The following is a 21,855-nucleotide window of genomic DNA, read 5'->3' as shown; positions in this document are numbered from 1 at the left end:
TTAGCAGCATGTTATTTAGTTTCTGCATATTTGTGAATTTCTCATATTTCTTTCTCTTACTGCTTTGTACTTGAATTCAATTTTGGTTGGAGAACATACTTCATATGATTTAAATCCTTTGAAAACATGGTGATGCTTTTTTTATGGATAGTGTATGGTCTATCTTGGAGAACGCTCCATGTGCTCTGGAGAAGAAAATGTATTCGATTCCTGTTAAGTGGAGTGCTATATATATAGATAGATATACAGATATATATATATATCTGTCTGTCTTAGAATATATTTATCTGTCTTTGAATATATTTATAATAGTTGCTTTGAAATCTTTGTCTGCTAAGTCAACACCTATTCCCCTCAAAGGAGATTTCTATTGCCTGCTTGTTTTTCCTTGTGTATTTTTTTCTTTGCACGTCCTATAACTCTTTTGTTGAAAACTGGGCGTTTTAAGTAATATATTGTAGTAACTCGAGATAGTTATTCCCATGCTCCTCTGGGGCTTGTTGTTATTTGCGTTTTCACTCATTTGTTTAGTGCTTGACTTGACTAGGTCAGTGAAGTCTGTGACCGACCTCTCAGTGTGTATTCTCTGATGTCACTCTTCAGCAGGGCCGCCTGCAGCATGCACAGTTTCCCTCACAACTGGGGTGTGGGGGCGGGGGGAGTGGGCGTGCAGTCGTAGTTTTAGGTAGGCTCTCTTTTATGGTCTCTTTCCCTTATTTCCCTCTAAGCTTTGGTGCACCTGCCTCTATTTGTATCAGAAGCAGCTGTTGGTCTTCACTAATTGCCCGCTAATTGTGCTATTGTTCTTAACAATGCCCCAGGGCTCAGGAATAGCTCCACAATCTGATCCTATTAAAGTCCTCTCCTTTGCAGCCGGTGGTACAATCGCTGAGGCTTATTCTGGCCCTCGAGGCTTTTCTCATCTGCCCCTTTCCCTGATTCTGTCGCTGAAACTTTGGTCTGGTCCACTCTTGCTACTAGTATCGTGGAACCATCAGCTTTCTTCTGATTGCTTACCTCTAAGAAGCCTCTATTTCTTGACTCTGTACTCTTATACCTTGACTGCTGAAAGTGTTGACTAAAATGTGATTTCTGTTGTAAAATATCTTCTAATCAGTGAGGAGAGAGAGAGAGAGGTGGGGAGATGGAGAGGGAGGGAGAAGAGGTAGGAAGAGAGAAATAGAATTCATCAATAGCTTGTGCATCCAAAGTATTTAAAAATAGAGAAGTACAAGAGACAACCTATAGCAAGTAGCAAAGGATACCCCGCCTTAGATTCTGAGATCCGAATTCCAAAGACCAAAGGTTAGAACAAGCACTTCTAGGATGGTGAATAAAAAGGATGATGCCAAAGAGATTGGAGTTGCACAAAAAGAAAATTCTGGCCTCTGGAAGCCTAGATAAGTTAGAATTCTAGAGAGAACGGAGTCTTAAGAAAGGGGAGGGAGGAGACTGGGGATCATTATTCTTAACAGAACTTCCCACCACCCCAATGATATAGACATGTAGGCATCTTGCCGACTCCACGTACATCGCTGGATCTTAGGGTAAAATGGACCAGAATCTCATTCCCATTATTTTAATAATTTCACTTGTACCCTTACATTTTTTTCCTCTCAGTTGCTGGTACAAAGTGGGCATGCATACTTTAGTTAGCTAGAGTTGAAATTTCAGAGAAAACCAGATTTCATACTTTATTACTCCATAGCTAGGAGCTATGTTATAATAAAGGTCATAGGCTCCTTATTTGTCCCCTACTCACAGAAGTACATGATTCTTGGCAGAGTGCTATAATTTAAGTTTTATCTTAGGTTCACTGATATGTGGGGCATCTACATACTCATAGCTATGTCACTATATAGAGACGAGTGTGATACCCTTCCTTTAGGACCAACTTGCAACAAGAAGACCAGAGAGGTTTAAAAAATAATTTTAATTATTTATTTCCTGAGTGACTCTTTTCTCTTAATTCACTCATTTAACAAGTATTTATTCAACACCTGCCCTGTTATAGACTTTGGAGAATGTCAGTGACCAAAGGTCTGATACCTCCTGAAGCTTACATTCTAGGGGGAGGAGTTAAATAATAATATAACAAAAAGCAAGTCAATTATATAATATGTTAAGTGGGAAGTTCTACAGAAAAAAATTAAAACCAGAACAAGGTTGGGAGAATCAGGAGAACTGGAGGTGGAGGGCAGAGCTGTAATTTTAGATAGGGTGGTCGGCCTCCTCGCACAGGCTCCCAAGAGGGAAATGGCTTGTTCGTAGTCACGTGGCTAGTCACTGAGCCACAGAGGAGGATGGATTCCTGGTCCGCCTTTAACGCCCATGCACCTTTTCCGAAGGGAAATATGACTTCGGAGTGCTGGGGGGTCTCAAAAACAAAGTGAACTGTGTCAGTGTCTGCTTATCCAGGGAGGCAATGAAACAAGGAGTAGGCATCTAAAGCAGTTTCAGTTTGGCTGGAAGGTTTGGGTTGAGCACAGCTTTTCAAACGACACGTCCCAAAGCTGGAAGGAGGACAGATCACCGGGAGGAGGACAGATCACCGAGGGAAAATACAAAAGAAGAGTTACTCTGTAGCTTTAGTGTCTTAGAAATGAAGCATTTAGATACACCTTTTCGGAGCTATTAACTCTCCCCCAAGACATACTTTTGGGAACTGGATTATTCAGAGCTGCTGACAGCCCAGGGCACTTCTTGCTGGATTTAGTTTGGATTTAGGAGGTTTAAAGGCTGAGACACGAATAGATTTTTGTCGACCAGGACCTATAAAAACTGTCCTTCAGTAAAACTTTCCCAGTTTTTGGTCTGAAAATTTTCAGGAAAGAATGTTGTGAATAACTGTTGTTTCATGCACTTACCACTCACAAGGCCTTTGCCTTTCAGAGGACAGGATGTTGTTGGAAGGAAAGGGACTTGTCTCTGCAGAGGAATTTGTTTTCACCAACAAAGGATCTCAGGATCAAATCTGTATTATAGCTACAGTCTGGCTCAACAGAGTCAGGTGAATGAGTTCTAGACAGAAAAAAAATGCAAACTCATGGAATGGATAATTCTGAAGACATTCATCTCTATAAAACTCATATCCCCTTGGGGCACCTGGGTAGCTCAGAGGGTTAAGCCGCTGCCTTCGGCTCAGGTCATGATCTCAGGGTCCTGAGATCAAGCCCCATGTCAGGCTCTCTGCTCGGCAGGGAGCGTGCTTCCCCCCTCTCTCTGCCTGCCTCTTTGCCTACTTGTGATCTCTCTCTCTGTCAAATAAATAAATAAAAAAAAAAAATCTAAAAAAAAAAACAACAAAAAAAACCTCATACCCCCTTTGACTTTGAGTCAAAGAAAAATGAATGTTTGCTATATCTTTCTCATTTCATTGATGAGCCAACTAAAGCTCAAATAGGTTCAATGATTTGCCCAACATGACACAGGGGACGCTTGAGGAACTAACTCTTTGGTCAGTGCTTATTCTAGTTTAATAGAGTCCGTCACATACATTGAATTTATGTAAATTTCAACTACATGTATATGACAAAAAGGAGAAAAGTATGTAAAATTGTATTGTCATAAAGCTTATCTATCCCATTGTACATTATCACTTATAGAAAATATTCTCACATCCATATTAGTGTATAAAATCATGTGTAGTGCACATTAAGGGTAATTTAAAAGGTTTTCCAGGGGGAATTTTGGCTATAAATGACACATTTCATGCGAGAATTTAAAACTAAATCCCCTCTTTATAAAACACCATTCCTTGTGTTCCATGTCTCTGCCTTCCTTATACTAAAGGTCAAATCAGGACCCCCAAACATGAATTCATGGTGTAAGAGCCAGATATGCCAATGCAAGTGTTTGTTTTGTCATAAACACCACCAAGGTAAACGGGCTCCATTTTATTTATTTGTAGGGTAGGATTGTGCCAGTGTTGGAATTCAGTAGGGGAGAAAAGAGAATCCTGGTCTGAATCTTCTTTAGGTGGTTTTAGCTCTCACTGCTGTCAATCATCAAAAATTCCCCAAGTGTCTGGTTCATGCCTGATGGAGGGTTGCTACAGGCTCTGACCAGGGGCTTCTTCCAAAGTTCTTCTACCAGTTCTCCGCTTCTCTCCACCTCACTGTCTACTTCCTCACTTATTTCTAGCTCCCCTTCAATATCAGACCTATAAATGGGTGTACAGTCCAGTTTACTGGGACAACCATTTCTGGTTCTCTTGTTAAGACCTGACTTGGACTTGCCCGGGTAACTGCAGAACTTAAAATGCATGGTCCTTCAAGCCTGCGGAACAAAAACAAGGAAAAGACAGACTCTTAGAATCATACTCAGTTAGAACTTTGAGATACTTTACAAGTCACCTGGCCCAAACCCCCACTTTTAAAGATCTGAAAACTGAGACTCAGAGAGTTTTCTTGAGGCTGTACAGCTTTAGTGACAAAGTTAGTTTTTCTCACTACTGCTTTAATGCCTGTAGGAATTTAGATAAAGAAACATTATACGTAGATCAGAACAATGAAAAATATTCTTAGAAACCTGGATCTTCAGTCTTGGGCATCATGTTTTCCTCTTTCAGCCCCAAAAGGAAATGTTATGATAATAAAATACTTGTGGATTTAGGAGGACACATTGTGGAAACCAGTCAGTGGAACTGAGAATGTTTCTATCAACGGGACAAAAAGGGAAGGAGATGACTTAGGAAGTACTCTTGGATGAACGCTTGTCTATATTTGTGCTGGGAGAAAGTCTTCCTCATGCTATCTGCTCAACAGGACAAAAACCAGGGCCAAAGCCACAGCTGGGAGACCTACCTTACCTCTTTGAACATATTAAGAACCTCTAATGTGTGTTCTCTGTGGGGAACTGTTTTCTCCTTGGAACATGACAATGTAGCTCTTTTAAGAGAAAAGACCTTGAGGGGCAACTGCGTGGCTCAGTCGTTTAAGTGTCTTCCTTCAGCTCAGGTATGATCCCAGGGTCCTGGGATCGAGCCCCACACTGGGCTCCCTCTTCAGCAGGGAGCCTGTTTTTCCCTCTCCCTCTGCTGTTCTCCCCCACTCCCCACTTGTGCTCTGTCACTCTCATTCTCTCTCAAATAAATAAATAAAAATTTTTTAAAAAGAGAAAGAGAAAAGACCTTGGTAGATTCAGCAATTGTGAAACAACCATGATAAGATTTTTAAAGACGGGGTGCCTGGGCGGCTCAGTGGGTTAAGACTCTGCCTTCGGCTCAGGTCATGATCTCAGGGATTGAGTCCTGCATTGGGCTCTCTGCTCAGCAGCGAGCCTGCGTCCCCCTCTCTCTGTCTACTTGTGATCTCTTTCTCTGTCAAATAAATAAACTCTTTTAAAAAAAAGATTTTTGAAGACAGACCAAAAACAGCAAGGGCTGACTCTTCGTGATTATGAAGTATGGCTGCACTGGTCATTGGTAATGAGCAGACAGGGATTGCGGTGACTGTGGGCATTACAGGTATTGTGGAAAAGATTCACGGAGGAGATGAGTCCGCACCAAGTTTGAAGGAGGAACGAGGAACAGACTCTGGGATCACTTGGGTTAATACTTCTGGCAAATAAGCTGGCATCTAGAAAGATAGACTCTCGCTTATGAATAGCGGCTTAATCTGGTTTGTTGCCCAAAGGTTGTCGATATTCTGTGGAGTGATCCCAGAGGCAAAAGAGGCTGTTACCCAAACACAAGTCGTGGAGGAGGCTGTTATTTCGGACCAGATATTACCTCCAAGATTCTTAATAAGTTTCAGTTGAAGATGCTGATCAGGTCTCATGAATGTAAGCCCGAAGGGTATGAAATCTGCCATGACGGGAAGGTAAGCGGACAGTGGTGGTGACAGCATCACACACATCCTCGCCCCAGGCAGTTTTTCTTCCCAGGATGCATCTTACCTAGAGGCTCATGGGAAGGTGACTTCCTCAGGACCAAAACAGGAGGCCACGCTTTGGTACACAGAAACAGGAGACTACGAGGTTCACACAGGTTGTCTGAAGGGGCCTCAGTGTGCCTCACCCGAAGAGCTATTTGGCTTATTTCCCTGATCTTCCCGAATCCCAGAGATAGAAATTCTGACACGCAGCTCTAAGCGCACCCACGGACAGGCTGCCTTCTTTATTAATCAAAAGGCGGCTTTCTGGTGCAGCACGGCGGAGAAGGTACTTACCCTCACAGAGCCTGTCAAAGGCAGCCGTGAGTCCGGCTGGCTCTCCTTCACCTTTTGTACTTGCTCTGTGCAGGGCAGAGCCACAAAACCCGCCTCGCTTCTCCTCACTGAGCAGGTGAGCTCTAGCCAGTCGCCCGCTGTGGTCAGTGTAGCTGCGGACCCTAAAGTGGAGCATGTCGTGCTCCTTCCGTGGTGTCTGGTAAGGCTGGAAGAGGGCTGAGGAGCAGGTTTGTCATTCCAGGTTGTCTTGGGATGTCCCTTTTCTACCAGAGAATAACAGTAAATAAAACAGAATACCAAACCATGTGGTATCTCTGTTTCAAGGCTTTCACTTTTCTTAACTCCCATTAGTTCATTTTCAGCTCCTGCTCAGGTTGTGAGATAGTGAAAGCAAGTATTATTTAAGGTTTCTTTGTACTGGGCCCAAGCTCCTGTCCACGACCAGGGTTACCCTGCCATCCCCCTCCATGGCCCCAGGGCTGGTTCCTTCCCAGCAGAGTGGTCCTGGCCACTCTGTATTTGGGCCACTACTTTCTCTGCCCTTGAAGGACTGGTTTTGTGCAGGGCCCCAAGCCCTCTACATCAGTCAACTTGGAGCAAAAGAGAAAGACTGATAGTAGAGGAGTTTTGTTTTGAACACTCAAGTATCACAAGGAAAGAAAGCAAAGGCATTACCAGCTTGGAAAATTAGAATTTGCAAAACCAAGCGTTAAGTAGATTTGTAAGGTACGGAACTGGAATTGTACACAGGATCGCAAGGCTACGCCCTACGCGGGTGAATGACTGGAAGTTCGTATTCCCCCGAACACTGATTTTGAAGCCTTGTCGCTCTCCAGTGGAATCCCAGAAAATCCTGTCAGACTTGGGTCATTTGTATGGCTTTGGAACTTTGCTTTTTGCTTTTTTAGGAATGGAGGTATTTCTGCCTTTACTGAAGGACCTTTTGAGAACTAACTCTATGTGAACCGGGCCCTCTTTTTCTCTAATCAGGTTGTTACGGTATTTTCTGCTTCTAATTATTATGAAGAAGGCAGCAATCGAGGAGCTTACATCAAACTGTGTTGTGATATGACCCCTCGATTTTTCCAGTACCAAGTAACTAGGACAACGTGCTCGAGGCCTCTCTACCAAAGGTATGTATGCTCCAAGGAGAATTCTGAGCGCTGCTCCTGGTGACCCAGTAGAACCAGCCAGAGTGACTAAGAACAGCTACGAGAGTGAAGACAACTCCTTACTGGTCACTCATTGGTATAAACACAATAGAATTAGTTCCAGACACCAAGCGGTGAATGCATTCATGTTTGAAACCAAGAGGAGCAATTTTCAATTCATATGTCTCTTTAAGTGGGTAAAGCCATTAGTGTCTATGAGCAGCTTCTAATTGAATGTAAAGAAAAGAAGGTCCCCACATCCGCCTGGTCCCATACCTGAAAGCCCTCCCTGTCCCCCGAACAGCCCTGTGTGCTCTTGCCTCTTGGTCGCTTTTCTACCCGGAAGCGTAGAATGCCAAGAGTTGAGTGTCTCTCCGTGTGATGGCCTCCATAGCTTATCTTCCTTTTCCCCATTCAACGTGATCTTTTTAAGAAGTTTTCATTATAAAATGAGTATGTTTGTTGTTAACAAGTGAGACCAAACAAAGATGTATACAGAAAATGCTAATGATCTTTCTCCCCCTCCTTCTTAATGATCCTTTTTCCCAGAGGCAACTGAAATTGATAGCCCAGAGTGGACATTTCTTCCCTTTTCTTGCTCTACAAGAATAAACAAACCATTATGTTCATCAAATTTAAAAAATGTTGAGCACCTCCTGTGTATCACGCACTGTACCAGGCACAGACGATAGAGCAATGAACAAAATAGGCAAAAGTCCTTTCCCTTATCCAGTGCAGATCCCAGAGGGGAAGGAGAAAGGCAATCTGCAACATACATTCTTTTTTTTTTTTTACAAAGATAGAATCACACAGCATACTCTACAACTGAATTTTTCTCTAAAGATAATATCATGAACATTACTCCAAGCGAATACATAGTCCTAACTCAATCTTTCTAGTAGATGTGCCGTAAAAATTATAGAGTGACAAAATCTTATTCAACTGATGGCCATCCAGATTGGTTCCAGGGTTTTGCACTTAAAAGCAATGTTGTATGGAACAAATACTTCTCCGTGTGTGTGTGTGTGTGTGTGTGTGTGTGTGTGTGTATATACCTACATTCACACATGCATGCAAACAGCCATAAGTTTTAGTACTTTTTTTACATAAAATTTCAAAATGTGGAGTTTGTGGATTTATGATTTTTTAAAATTTTGCTGGATACTCCAAAAGAGTTTTAACAATTAACAATCCGAAAAACAACATACCAACTTTTCCACATCCTTGTTAGTCTCAGATATTACTACACTTCTTGATTTTTGCCAAACTGTTGGATCAAAATGGTAAATCTCAGTTTTAATTAGCACTTTTGCCTATCTTGTGTTTTTGGACATTGCATTTTTCTCTTCTTTGAATTTCCTATTTGAATTATTCCTCCATTTTACATTGGGTTGTTTGTCATTTTCTGATCAATTTTTAGGAGTTCTTTGTAAATGAGGGATAGAGGATTTTTACAGTTACATTGTATATATATATTTTTTTCTTTCTTTTTTTATATTTTATTTATTTATTTGACAGAGAGAAATCACAAGTAGGCAGAGAGGCAGGCAGAGAGAGAGGAGGAAGCAGGCTCCCCGCTGAGCAGAAAGCCCGATGCGGGGCTCGATCCCAGGACCCTGGGATCATGACCTGAGCCGAAGGCAGCGGCTTAACCCACTGAGCCACCCAGGCGCCCCAACATTGTATATATTTTGTTGGTGTCTTCATTTTGCTTTAGTTCTATGAAATCACATTTTTGTATATAATTTCATCATATCTTTTGGATTTTCATCTTTGTTAGAAGAATGTCTCCACAACAAGTTTATATCATTATATTTTATTATGTTAGTAAGTTAATCTCAAATTAATTTATTTTAACAGCTTTGTTGAGACATAATTTACATACCATGAAGTTGACCAGTTTAATTCACCGATAGGATATTTATAGAGTTGTGTAACCATCGCTATAACCTAGTTTCTTCTTCTTTTCTTTTTTAAATTAAATTTAATTTTTTTCAGTGTTCCAAAATAATCTAGTTTTAAAACATTTGTGCCACCCTAAAAGGACAACTTAAACCCATTAGCAGTCATCAGTCACTTCCCCCTATCACAACTCTAGGCAACCAGTAGTCTGCTTTCTCTTTCTGTCTCCATAAATTTTACCTGTTCTGGACATTTCATGTAAATGGGATCACACAATGTGCAGTCTTCTGTGACTGTCTTCTTTCACTAAGCACAATGTTTTTGAGGTTCATTAATGTAACATGTATGAATGCTTCATTCCTTATTATGGCTGAGTAATATTCCATTATATGAATAGACCACATTTTCTTTTTTTTTTAATTAAAAAAGTTTTTTTAAGGTTTTAATTCCAGTACAGTGAACACATAGTATCACATTAGCTTCACGTGTACAATATAATGATTTAACAATTCCAGACATCATCCTGTGCTCAGCACAAGTACCCTCCTTCATCCCCATCACCTATTTCACCCATCCCCTCCCACCTACCACCCCTCTGGAAACCATCACTTTGTTCTCTATAGTTCACGGTCTGTTTTTTGGTTTGCTCCCCCCTTTTCCTTTGTTCATTTGTTTTGTTCCTTAAATTTCACGTATGAGTGAAATCATATGGTATTTGTCTTTCTCCAACTGATTTCACTTAGCATAGTACTCTCTAGCTTCATCCATGCTACTGCAAATGGTAAGATTTAATTCTTTTTTAAGGCTGGGTAGTATTCCATTGTGTATATATATCACTGTTCTTTATCTGTTCATCAACTGATGGACACTTGTGTTGCTTCCATATCTTGAGTATTGTAAATAAAGCTTCTATAAACATAGGGAGGCATGTATCTCTTTGAATTAGTGTTCTTGTATTCTTTGGGTAAATACCCAGTAGTACGATTGCTGGATTGTAAGGTATTTCTATGTTTAACTTTTTGAAGACCCTCCATACTATTTTCCACAGTGTCTGCTCCAGTTTGCATTCCCACCAACAGTGCGTGAGGGTTCCCGTTTCTCCACATCCTCACCAACACCTGTTGTTTCCTGTGTTGTTGATTTTAGCCATTCTGAAAGTGTGAGGTAATAGCTCATGGTGGTTTTGATTTGCATTTCCCTGATGGTAAGTGATGATGAGCATCTTTTCATGTGCCTGTTGGCCATCTGGATGTTGTCTTTGGAGAAATGTCTGTTCTTGTCTTCTGCCTGTTTTTAAAATTTGATTATTTGTTTTTTTGGATATTGAGTTTGATAAGTTCTTTATATATTTTGGATATTAACCTTTTGTCGGATATGTTATTTGCGGAAATCTTCTCCCATTCCACGGGTTGCCTTTTAGTTTTGTGTATTGTTCCTTTTGCTGTGCAGAAGCTTTTTATTTTGATGTAGTTCCAATAGTTTATTTTTGCTTTTGTGCCCCTTGCCTCAGAAGACCTATCTAGAAAAAGTTGCTATGGCTAATGCCAGAGAGGTTACTGCCTGTGCTCTCTCCTAGGATTTTTATTGCTTCAGGTCTCACATTTAGGTCTTTATTCCATTTTGAGTTTATTTTTGTGTGTGGTATAAGAACGTGGTTTCATTCCTTCCACGTAGCTGTCCAGTTTTCCCAAAGCCATTTGTTGAAGACACTGTCTTTTCCTCATTACATATTCTTTCCTGCTTTGTTGAAGATTAATTGACCATATAACTGTGAGTTTATTTCTGGGTTTTCTATTCTGTTCCATTGATCTCAGTGTCTACTTTTGTGCCAGTAACATATTGTTTTGATTACTACAGCTTTGTAATATAACTTGAAGTCTGGAATTGAGATAATGCCAGTTATATTTTTATTCTTCAAGATTGCTTTGGCTTCAATAGTTCACATTTTCTTTGACCATTCATCAGACCATCAATGGAAAGTTGTCTTTTTTCCACTTTTTGGCTATTATGAATAATAATGTTTTGAACATTGGTGGACAGATTTTCTGCATACATATGTTTTCATTTCTCTTGGGTGTATACCTGAAAGTGGAATTGTTAGATTATATGGTAACTCTATTTTTAACATTTTGAATAACTTGTAAGCTTTTATCCCCAAGGGTCTGCATAATTTTACATTCCCTACCAGCAGTGTATGAGGATTCCAGTTTTTATACATCCTTGCCAACCCTTATTATGATCTTTTTTATGGTAGCCATTTTAGTGAATGTGAGATAGAATCTTATTGTGGATTTGATTTGCATTTTTCTAATGACCAGTGATATTGAGAGCCTTTGTATGTACTTATTAGACATTTGCTTATCTTCTTTGAAGAAATGTCTATATCAGATCCCTTTTCAATTTTTTTTTTAAGATTTTTATTTATTTATTTGACAGACAGAGATCACAAGTAGGCAGAGAGGTAGGCAGAGAGAGAAGGCGGGGGAGCAGGCTCCCTGCTGAGCAGAGACCCCTATGCGGGGCTTGATCTCAGGACCCTGGGATCATGACCTGAGCTGAAGGCAGAGGCTTTAACCCACTGAGCCATCCAGGTGCCACCTTTTTCGAAGAAGATTTTATTCATTTATTCGAGAGAGAGAGAGAACAAGCAGAGGGAGGGGCAGAAGGAGAGGGAGAAGCAGACTACCTCCCCTGAACAGCAGGGAGCCTAGTGTGGGTATTCAATTAAGGTACCCTGGGCTGATGGTGCAAGTCAAAGACAGACACTCAACCAACTGAGCCACCCAATTGCCCCTCCTTTTTCAATTTTTAATTGAGTTATTATTCTTTTTATTATGGTGTTACAAGAATTCTTTATATATCCTATACACATCACTTATTAGATAAATGATTTGCAGATAGTTTCTCTCAATCTGTGGGATATATTTTCCCTTTCCTTATGGTATTATTTGCAGCACAAAATTCTTAATTTTGATGAAATCCAATCTCTCTCTCTCTCTTTTTTTTGCTTGTGCTTTTGATGTTGTTATTTAATAAGCCATTGCCTAACTCAAGTTATGAGGATTTATTCCTATATTGTCTTCTAAGAATTTTATAGATTAAGCTCTTACATCTGGGTATCTGATCCATTTTGAGTTAATCTTTGTATGTGGTGTGAGGTAGGGCTTTAACTTTATTCTTTTACATGTGGCTATCTAGTTGTCCCAGCACTAGCAGTTGGAAAGACTATTCTTCTCCCAAGTAATTGTCTTGGCACATTTGTCAAAAGTCAATTGACGATAAAGGTATAGGTTTATTTCTGGTCTTTAAATTGTATTCCATTGATCTGTATCTCTATCCTAATGCAAGTATCACACTGTCTTGATTAGTGCAGCTTTGCAGTAAGTTTTGAAACTGGGAAATGTGAGTTGAACTTTGTTCTTGTTTTTTAAGATTGTATCAGTTATTCTGGCACCCCAGCATTTCCATATGAATTTTAGAATCAGCTTGTCAACTTCTACAAAAATGCCAGCTGGGATTTTGTTAGGGATTATTTTGAATCTATAGAGATATTTGGTGGCCATTGCCATTTTATTTTTATTTTAAAAAGATTTTATTTATTTATTTTGGGAGGGGGAGACACAAAGGGAAAGGGTGAGACAGAATCTTAAACAGACTCCCTGCTGGGCACAGAGCCCAACATGGGGCTCAGTTTCTCAACCCTGAGATCATGACCCTGAGATCATGACCTGAGCCAAAACCAAGAGTCAGATGCTTAACCGACCAAGCCACCCAGGCACCCCTGGTTATTGCCATTTTTTAAAAAAGATTTTGTTTATTTATTTGACAGAAACACAGTGAGAGAGGGAACACAAGCAGGGGGAGAGGGAGAAGCAGGCTTCCCGCTGAGCAGGGAGCCAAATGTGGGGCTTGAGCCCAGGACCCTGGGATCATGACCTGAGCCTAAGGCAGATGCTTAACTGTCTGAGCCACCCAGGCACCCCTGGTTATTGTCATTTTAACTATTAGGTCTTTGAGTCCATGAGCATGTAATATTGTTCTATTTATTTAGCTCTTTAATTTCCTTGAAGAAAGTTTTGGTTTCTCTGTGTAAAAATCTTGAATTTCTTTGTTAAATTCATTTCTGAGTATTTTATTCTTTGTGGTGCTATAGAAAGTAGAATTGCTTTCTTAATTTACATTTTTGGATTGTTCATTTCTAGCATATAGAAATACAATTGTTTTTTGTATGCTGTGCAATCTTGATTAACTTGTTTATTCTAATAGTTTTTAGTAGGTTCCTTGGGATTTTTTATATACAAAATCATAGTATTTCTGATTGAAAATAGTTTCCCTTCTTTTCCAATCTGGATGCCTTTTACTTCTATTTCTTGTTTAATTGTCCTGGCTACCCTCTAGACTCATGTTGACTAGAAGTGGTGAAAGCAGATATCCTTACTTTGTTCCTGTTCATAAAAGGGACACATTCAGTCTTTCACCATTAGGTATATCAGCCATGTGTTTTATGTAGATGCCTCTCATCAGATTGAGGAAGTTCCCTTCTATGCCAAATTTATTGAGTGTTTTTATCACGAAAGAGTGTTAGAGTTTGTCAAATGCTTTTTCTGTATCTATTGAGAAGATCATGTGGTTTCTGTTCCTTTTTTAAAAATTAATATGATATTTTAAAAATTTCGGATATTAAACAGACCTTGATTCCTGGGATAAATCCCACTTGTTCATGGTATATAATCCTTTTTATACATTGCTGGATACAGTTTGCTGGTATTTTATTGAGGATTTTCCATCTATATTCTTTTTTTTTTTTTTTTTAATTAAAAAATTTTTTCAAGTAATCTCTGTATCCAACATGGGACTCAAACTCACAACCCTGAAATCAAGAATTGTGTGCTTTACTGACTTAGCCAGCCAGATGCCCCTCCATCTATATTCATAAGAGGTGTTATAGTGATGTGTGGTTTTCTTGTGATCTTTGGTTTTGGTGTCAGGATAAAATATTGGCTTTGTACAATAATGTGGGTATATATAACAAGATGGGTAGTATACTCAATACTTTTTTTGAGGAGTTTGTGTGATTGGTATTAATTTTTCTTTAAATGTTTGGTAGATTTCACCAGTGAAGCCATCTCATCCTGAGCTTTTCTTCATAAGAACTTGTTTGATTACTTAATCAATCTTTTTATCTGTTCTAAGTCTGTTCAGGTTTTCTATTTCTTCTTAGTCATTTTGGTAGTTTGTATCTTTATAGGAATTTGTCCATTTCTTCTGGATTATCTAATTTGTTGGTGTATAATTGCTTATAGTATTCCCTCATAACCTTTTATTTCTGTGAGGTCAATTGTGATGACCCTTCTTGCATGCTTGATTTTAGAAATTTGAGTCCTTCATCCTTTTTTTCTTGGCCAGTCTAGCTAAAGTTCTGTCAATTTTATTGATCTTTTTGGAAGAACCAATTTTTGGCTTCGTTGATTTTCTCTATTGTTTTTCTGTTTTCTATTTCATTTACAGGCACACCTCAGAGACACTGAAGGTTCAGTTTCACTCCACTGTAATAAAGCAAATCTTAACAATAAAGCAAGTCAGGAGAACTTGTCAATTTCCTAGTGCATATAAAAGTTATGTTTGCATTATACTGTAGTCTGTTAAGTGTGCAGTAGCATATCTAAAAAACAACGTATATACTTTAATTTTAAACTACTCTATTGTTAAAAAAATGGTAGTCATCATCTAACTTTCAGCTCGCTGTAATCTTGCTGGTGGAAGGTCTTGCCTCCACCTTGATGGCTGCTGACTGATCAAGGTGATGGTTGGTGAACACTGGGGCAGCTTCAGCAATTCCTTAACATAAGACAACAATGAAATTTGCTAGATTGATTGGCTGTTCCTTTCATGAACAATATCTCTGTAGCATGCGATGCTGTTTGACAGCATTTTGCCCCCAGCAACTTCTTACAGAATTGGAGTCAGTCCTCTCAAACCCTGCTGATGCTTTATCAACTAAATGTATATTCTATTTTAAATCCTTTGTTGTCATTTCTTTTCTTTTTTTTTTTTTAAGATTTTATTTATTTGACAGAGAGAGATCACAAGTAGGCAGAGAGGCAGGCAGAGAGAGAAAGAGGGAGGAGGAAGCAGGCTCCCTGCCTAGCAGAGAGCCTGATGTGGGACTCGATCCCAGGACCCTGAGATCATGACCTGAGCTGAAGGCAAAGGCTTAACCCACTGAGCCACCCAGGCGCCCCTTTGTTGTCATTTCAATAATCTTCACAGCATCTTCACCAGGAGTAGATTCATCTCAAGACACCACTTTCTTTGCTCATCCATAAGAAGCAACAAAATTTTACCCTGAGATGGCAGCACTTCTGTCACATCTCCAGGCTCCACTTCTCATTCTAGTGCTCTTGTTTCCAACACATCTGCAGTGACTTCCGTCACTGAAGTCTTGAACCCCTCGAAGTCATCCATGCGGTTTGGAGTCAACTTCTTCCAAACTCCTGTTAATGTTGATACTTGACCTCTTCCAACGAATCACACATGTTCTTAATGGCATCTAGAATGGCGAATCCGTTTCAGAAGCTTTTCAAATTATTTTACCTGGATCAATCAGAGGAATCACTATCTATGGCAGCTACGGCCTTATGAAATGTTTTTCTTAAATAATAAGACTTGAAAGTCTAAATTCCTCCTTGATCCATCGGCTGCAGAATGAATGTTGTGTTAGCAGTCCCAGAACCATGAATCTCACTGTCCATCTCCATCAGAGCTCTCAGGTGATGAGATGTACTGTGGTGAGCAGTCATATTTTAAAAAGAATCTTTTTCTGAGCAGTAGGCCTCAACAGTGGGCTTAAAATATTCAGTAAACCATGTTGCAAATAGGTGTGGTGTCATTTAGGCTTTGTTGTTCCATTTATAGAGCCCAGGCAGAGTGGATTAAACATAATTCTTGAAGGCCCGAGGATTTTCAGAATGGTGAATAAACATTGCCTTCGACTTCAAGTCACCAGCTACATTAGCCCCTAACAAGAAAGTCAGCCTGTCTTTTTGGAAGCTTTGAAGCCAGGCAGTGACTTCTCCTCTCTAGCCATGGAAGTCCTAGATGGCATCTTCTTCTGATAGAAGACTGTTTCATGGGCATTGAAAATCTGTTGTTCAGTCGAGCCACCTTCATTCATTATTTTGGCCAGATTTTCTGGATCCCTTGCTGCAACTTCTACTCAGCACTTGCTGCTTCACCTTAAACTTTAATGTTATGGAGGTTCCTTAAACCTCATGAACCAACCTTCACTAGTTTCAAACCTTTCTTCTGCAGCTTCTTCATCTCTCTCAGCCTTCATAGAACTGAAGAGAGTTAGGACTTTGCTCTGGATTAGGCTTTGGCCTAAGAGAATATGGTGGCTGGTTTGATCTTCTAACCAGACCACTTAGACTTTCTCCATATCAGCAATAAGGCTGTTCCATTTTCCTATCATTTGGGTTTATTGGGATAACACTTTTAATTTCCTTCAAAATTTTTTTCTTTGCATTAACAACTTGGCTAACTTTTGGGCACAAGAAGATTAGTCTTCAGCCTCTCTTGGCTTTCAACATGCCTTCCTCACTAAGCTTAATCATTTATAGCTTTTGATTTAATATGAGAGGGAGGGGCACCTGGCTGCTTCAGTCAGAAGAGCATGTGACTCTTGATCTCAGGGTTGTGACTTTGATCCCCACATTGGGTGTAGAGATTACTAAAAATAAATAAATAAATTTAAAAAATAGAAAGTGAGAGACCTTTGACTCCCTTTAACTTGAACATTTAGAGGCCATTGTAGGTTTACTAATTGGTCTAAGTTCAATATTTTTGTGTCTCAGGAAATAGAGAGGCTCAAGGAGAGGGAGAGAGATGAAGGAATGACTGGTCAGTAGAGTAGTCAGAACAGATACAATATCAATTAAGTTGGCTGTCCTATGTGGGCATAGTTTGTGGCACCCCAAAACAATTACAATACTAATATTAAAGATCACTGATCATAGATCACCATAACAAAATAATAATGGAAAAGTTTGAATACTGTGAGAATTACCAAAATATGACAGAGACACAAAGTGAGCAAATATTATTCGAAAAATGTTGCTGATAAGCTTACTCAGTGCAGGGTTACCACAAACCTTCAATATGTAAAAATACCTGAGAAGTACTATAAAACATTTATGCCTATAGTTTTCCTCTATTCTTTATTCTTTCCATCCTGTTTTCTTTCAGTTTACTCTTTTTTTCCTAGTTTTTGAAAGCAGAGATTATGTTATCGATTTGAGATCTTTTTTAATAGAGGCATTTGTAGCTACAAATTTTCTTCTAAGCACTATTTTGGTTGTGTCTCATGTGTTTTGACATATTATGTTTTAATCTTCATTTATCTTAAAGTATTTTCTAATTTCTCTTGTGATTTCTTCTTTGACCCCTTGATTATTTAGGATTGTGTTGTTTGATTTCCTTGTATTTGGGATTTCCCCAAATTTCTTTCTGTTATTAATCTCTAATTTATTCCCTTTGTAGTCAGAAAAGATACTTTGTATTATGTTAATCATGTTAAATCTATTGAGACTTATACTGTGGCATAGCATAGGATCCCTTGTGGAGAATGTTGCATATGTGATTTAGAAAAATGTATATTCTGCTGTTGTTGGGTAGAGTGTTTTATACATATCTGTTAAATTTAGTTGGTTTGTAGTGCTGTCCAAGTCTTTTATATCCTTTTTTATTTTCTGCCTCATTGTTCTATCCATTATTGAAAGTAGAATATTGAAGTCCCCAACTATTATTGTTAAATTGTTTATTTCTCCCTTCAATTCTGTCTGTTTTTGCTTCATATAGTTTTGGGCTCTGTTGTTAGGTTCATATATGTTTACAATTGTTGTATCTTCTTGTCTGACTCTTTTATCATTATAAAATATCCCTCTTTATCTCTAGTAATATATTTTGTCTTCAAGTCTATTCTGTCTACTATTAGTGTAGCCACTCTAACTCTCTTATGGTTGATGTTTGCATAATACACCTTTTTTTGTTCTTTCGAGCTCTTTGTATCTTCGAAACTAAAGTGTATCTCCTGTAGAAAACATACAGTTGGGTCTGCCCTCTCTGCTTTTTGGGGGAGGGGATACATGACTCATAGCCACTTTACTTCTCTCTTCTTCCTTTATTTAGAATTTATTTTTGTAAACGGTCGAGGTGGTTTAGCATTCAGACAGATAACTATGCTAGCACCGTGTTAAAAAAAAATAGCCCCTTTCCACTGAATTGTAATACCTCCTTTGTCATATATATATATATATATATATATAGTTCACTAAGTTTATGCAATTTCTATTATGTTCTGCTCATGCATCTGTCTTCTTTTGTGTTAATACCTATTGTTTGGTTTTAGCAACTTCACAGTAAATTTTAATGTCTGCTATAGCAAGTCCCTCTTTATTTTTCTTGTTTTTTAAAATTATCTTGGATATGCTCAGACATCAGTTGCTTATGTAAAACTTGGAAATCAAAAAGAAAACACCAGTGGTAATCCTTTTAAAATTTCACAATATATGCACATACATACATACATACAAAAATACTGACCACCTAATAACAGGGTATGTGTGAAGTTAGGCAATTCATTTGAAGTGGAACACGTTAAAACAAGACACAGTGGGATGGTTTATGTGTCTTTCTCTCACCTAATAATTGTTTTGTTACCGTAGGGTGAATGCTATGGAAAGTAGTGCCATCAGGATATTGAAAGAGAGAATGCTTTCACGAAAAACTGACCTCATTCGTGCTTTCCAACTTCAAGACCGCAGTAAATCAGGTAATAAAATTACATAATGCTTACCATTTCTTAACATAACAGCTTATGTAAAAATCAGTTTTTATTTATTTAACTTTTTTTTTTTTTGCTCCCTTAAGATTTCAGTTTTCTATTTTTACTAACAAGGAAAGATAGAGATAAAAATAAAATATAATCCATTATGTGCTTGAAAAAAGCCATATTCCTCCTTTGCAGTAAGTTTCTTTCAACTTAAAACAACAACAACCCTTCCATTCTGGTATCTCAGACTAGATACTCCATAAGGCCCTCCTGCTTCTAGAGGATACAGAATTTTAATGCATTGACCAGCCTCACAGTAAGATAAATATGTAGGAAACATTTTATTTCCTCATGAAAGGATTTTTGAAACCATATTTGGGGCATGGAGTAGGCAAGCAAGCACAAAATAGTAGATTGTCCTGAGGGCAAATGCTAATTTTGGTGTAACACTCAATCCTGAGACTAAACCATGGGATAATAGAAAGATGGATAAGCTGAATCTGAGAGTTCTACATTAAGCCTGGGCCCTCAAAGAGGCTATGGTAGGCCTATGTTTGTAGTGCCCCCTGACTCTTGGCAAGCAAATGCAAATCCATGTTCAAGGGATGCATCCCTAATTTTGGCCACTAATATATCCAGAGATTAAGATCAACCACGTGCTCATAACCAAAGATTGTGAAACAACGAGGCAAGCTACCATGAGTAAGAGTCAACAGAAAGAACAAACTACAGATTTAGTTCCCTAAAGACATCAGATATTAGAATTTTCAAATACAAATACAAACAACTAAGAAATGTTTAATGAAATAAAAGATGGAATTGCAGGGACGCCTGGGTGGCTCAGTTGGTTAAGCAGCTGCCTTCGGCTCAGGTCGTGATCCCGGCGTCCTGGGATCGAGTCCCACATCGGGCTCCTTGCTCAGCAGGGAGCCTGCTTCTCCCTCTGCCTCTGCCTGCCACTCTGTCTGCCTGAGCTCGCTCTCTCTCCCTCTCTCTCTCTGACAAATAAATAAATAAAATCTTAAAAAAAAAAAAGATGGAATTGTAGACATGCATTTGAAAACAATTTGAAGAACCAAATAGATACAAAAATATACTTGTTTAAGAAAACCCATAATGGATGGGTTAAACAGAAGATTAGACATTGCTTAAGAAAGAATTAGAAATATTGTTATGGACAGTAAAGTCTAACATACATCTACTCAGGGCCCAGGAGAAAAGACTGTAAGAGAGGATATATTTGACATGATTATGGCTGAGACTTTTCCAGAACTGATAAGCAACTCACATTCACAGGTAGAGAGGTACAGTGTTTCTCAAAACAGGATAAAAAAAAATAAATACACACCTATACATACTTGTGGAGAAACTACAGGACACCAACAGCAAATAAAAATATCTTGGGGGGCACCTGGGTGGCTCAGTGGGTTAAGCCTCTATCTTTGGCTCAGGTCATGATCTCAGGGTCCTGGGATCGAGTCCCACATCGGGCTCTCTGCTCAGCAGGGAGCCTGCTTCCCCCTCTTTCTCTGCCTGCCTCTCTGCAAGATCTGCTTGTGATCGCTCTGTCAAATAAATAAATAAATAAAATCTTTAAAAAAAAAATCTTGGAAGCAGAGAGAAATACACATTGCTACAAAGAGAAAACAGTTGTACTTTTATTAGCCTTCTCCGTAGTTGCAATAGAAACCTGTAGACAGTGGAATCATATATACAAAATACTGAAACCAAAACTTAGAGAAAGATACAACATGAAAACACAAGACCAAAGTTGTAACAGCTCTGTTAATATTAGACAAAGTAGATTTCAAGGAAATATACATTACTCAAAATAAAAAGGGATGCTTTGTAATGATAAAATACTCAGTTTGCCAATTGAATCCATTCTAAATCTATATGTATTGATTTATAGCCTCAAAAATATATTTAAGGGGCGCCTGGGTGGCTCAGTGGGTTAAGCCGCTGCCTTCGGCTCAGGTCATGATCCCAGGTCCTGGGTTCGAGCCCCACATCGGGCTTTCTGCTCAGCAGGGAGCCTGCTTCCTTCTCTCTCTCTGCCTGCCTCTCTGCCTACTTGTGATTTCTCTCTGTCAAATAAATAAATAAATAAAATAAAATCTTTAAAAAAATATATATATATATATTTAAGAAAATGAACAGAACAAATAGAAGTAGAGAAATCTACCATCACATTGGGAGATTTTAATACCCCTTTGACTAAAAGAATTAACTGACAAAAAGATTAGCAGACTTTCCCTAAAAGACGTATATAGAGCTCAGCACCCAACATTGCAGAATATACATTTTTGTCAAGCACAATGGAACACTTACAAATATTGATCATAAACTGGAACAGAAGGCAAATCTCAACAAATTTTGTATAAGAAACATACAGAATAAATTTTCTGTCATAGTGAATTGACAGAAGGTAGCCAGAAAATTCCCTGGGGCTTAGAAATAAGAAATATTTAAATATCTAAATAGCCCTTAGAGGCACCTGGGTGGCTCAGTGGGTTAAGCCGCTGCCTTCGGCTCAGGTCATGATCTCAGAGTCCTGGGATCGAGCCCCGCATCGGGCTCTCTGCTCAGCAGGGAGCCTGCTTCCTCCTCTCTCTCTCTGCCTGCCTCTCTGCCTGCTTGTGAGCTCTCTGTCAAATAAATAAATAAAATCTTAAAAAAAAATAAATAAATAGCCCTTAGATAAAAGGAAAAATAACAGTGGAAACTAGAATTCTGCAACTGAATGAAAATGCAACATATTGAAATTTATAAGATACAAGTTAGAGAAGCACTGAACATACCT

The 21,855-nt window shown here is 38.9% G+C and overlaps 1 protein-coding gene across 4 annotated transcripts in view; it reads left to right on the top strand.

Moving 5' to 3' along the window:
* PPEF1 (protein phosphatase with EF-hand domain 1) overlaps window positions 1-21,855 on the top strand; it is a 134,318-nt gene that overhangs the window by 104,201 nt on the left and 8,262 nt on the right. For all 4 annotated transcript variants that reach the window (XM_047716630.1, XM_047716631.1, XM_047716628.1 and 1 more), the window contains 3 exons: window positions 5,637-5,822; window positions 7,161-7,303; window positions 18,946-19,052. In XM_047716630.1, coding sequence (XP_047572586.1) covers window positions 5,637-5,822; window positions 7,161-7,303; window positions 18,946-19,052 — 436 coding nt within the window. The remainder of the gene's footprint in view (window positions 1-5,636; window positions 5,823-7,160; window positions 7,304-18,945; window positions 19,053-21,855) is intronic.

Source organism: Lutra lutra, chromosome X, assembly GCF_902655055.1.
Source record: "Lutra lutra chromosome X, mLutLut1.2, whole genome shotgun sequence".
NCBI lineage: Eukaryota > Metazoa > Chordata > Mammalia > Carnivora > Mustelidae > Lutra > Lutra lutra.
Note: the sequence above shows the minus strand (reverse complement) of the source record. Positions and strands in the feature narration are given on the sequence as shown.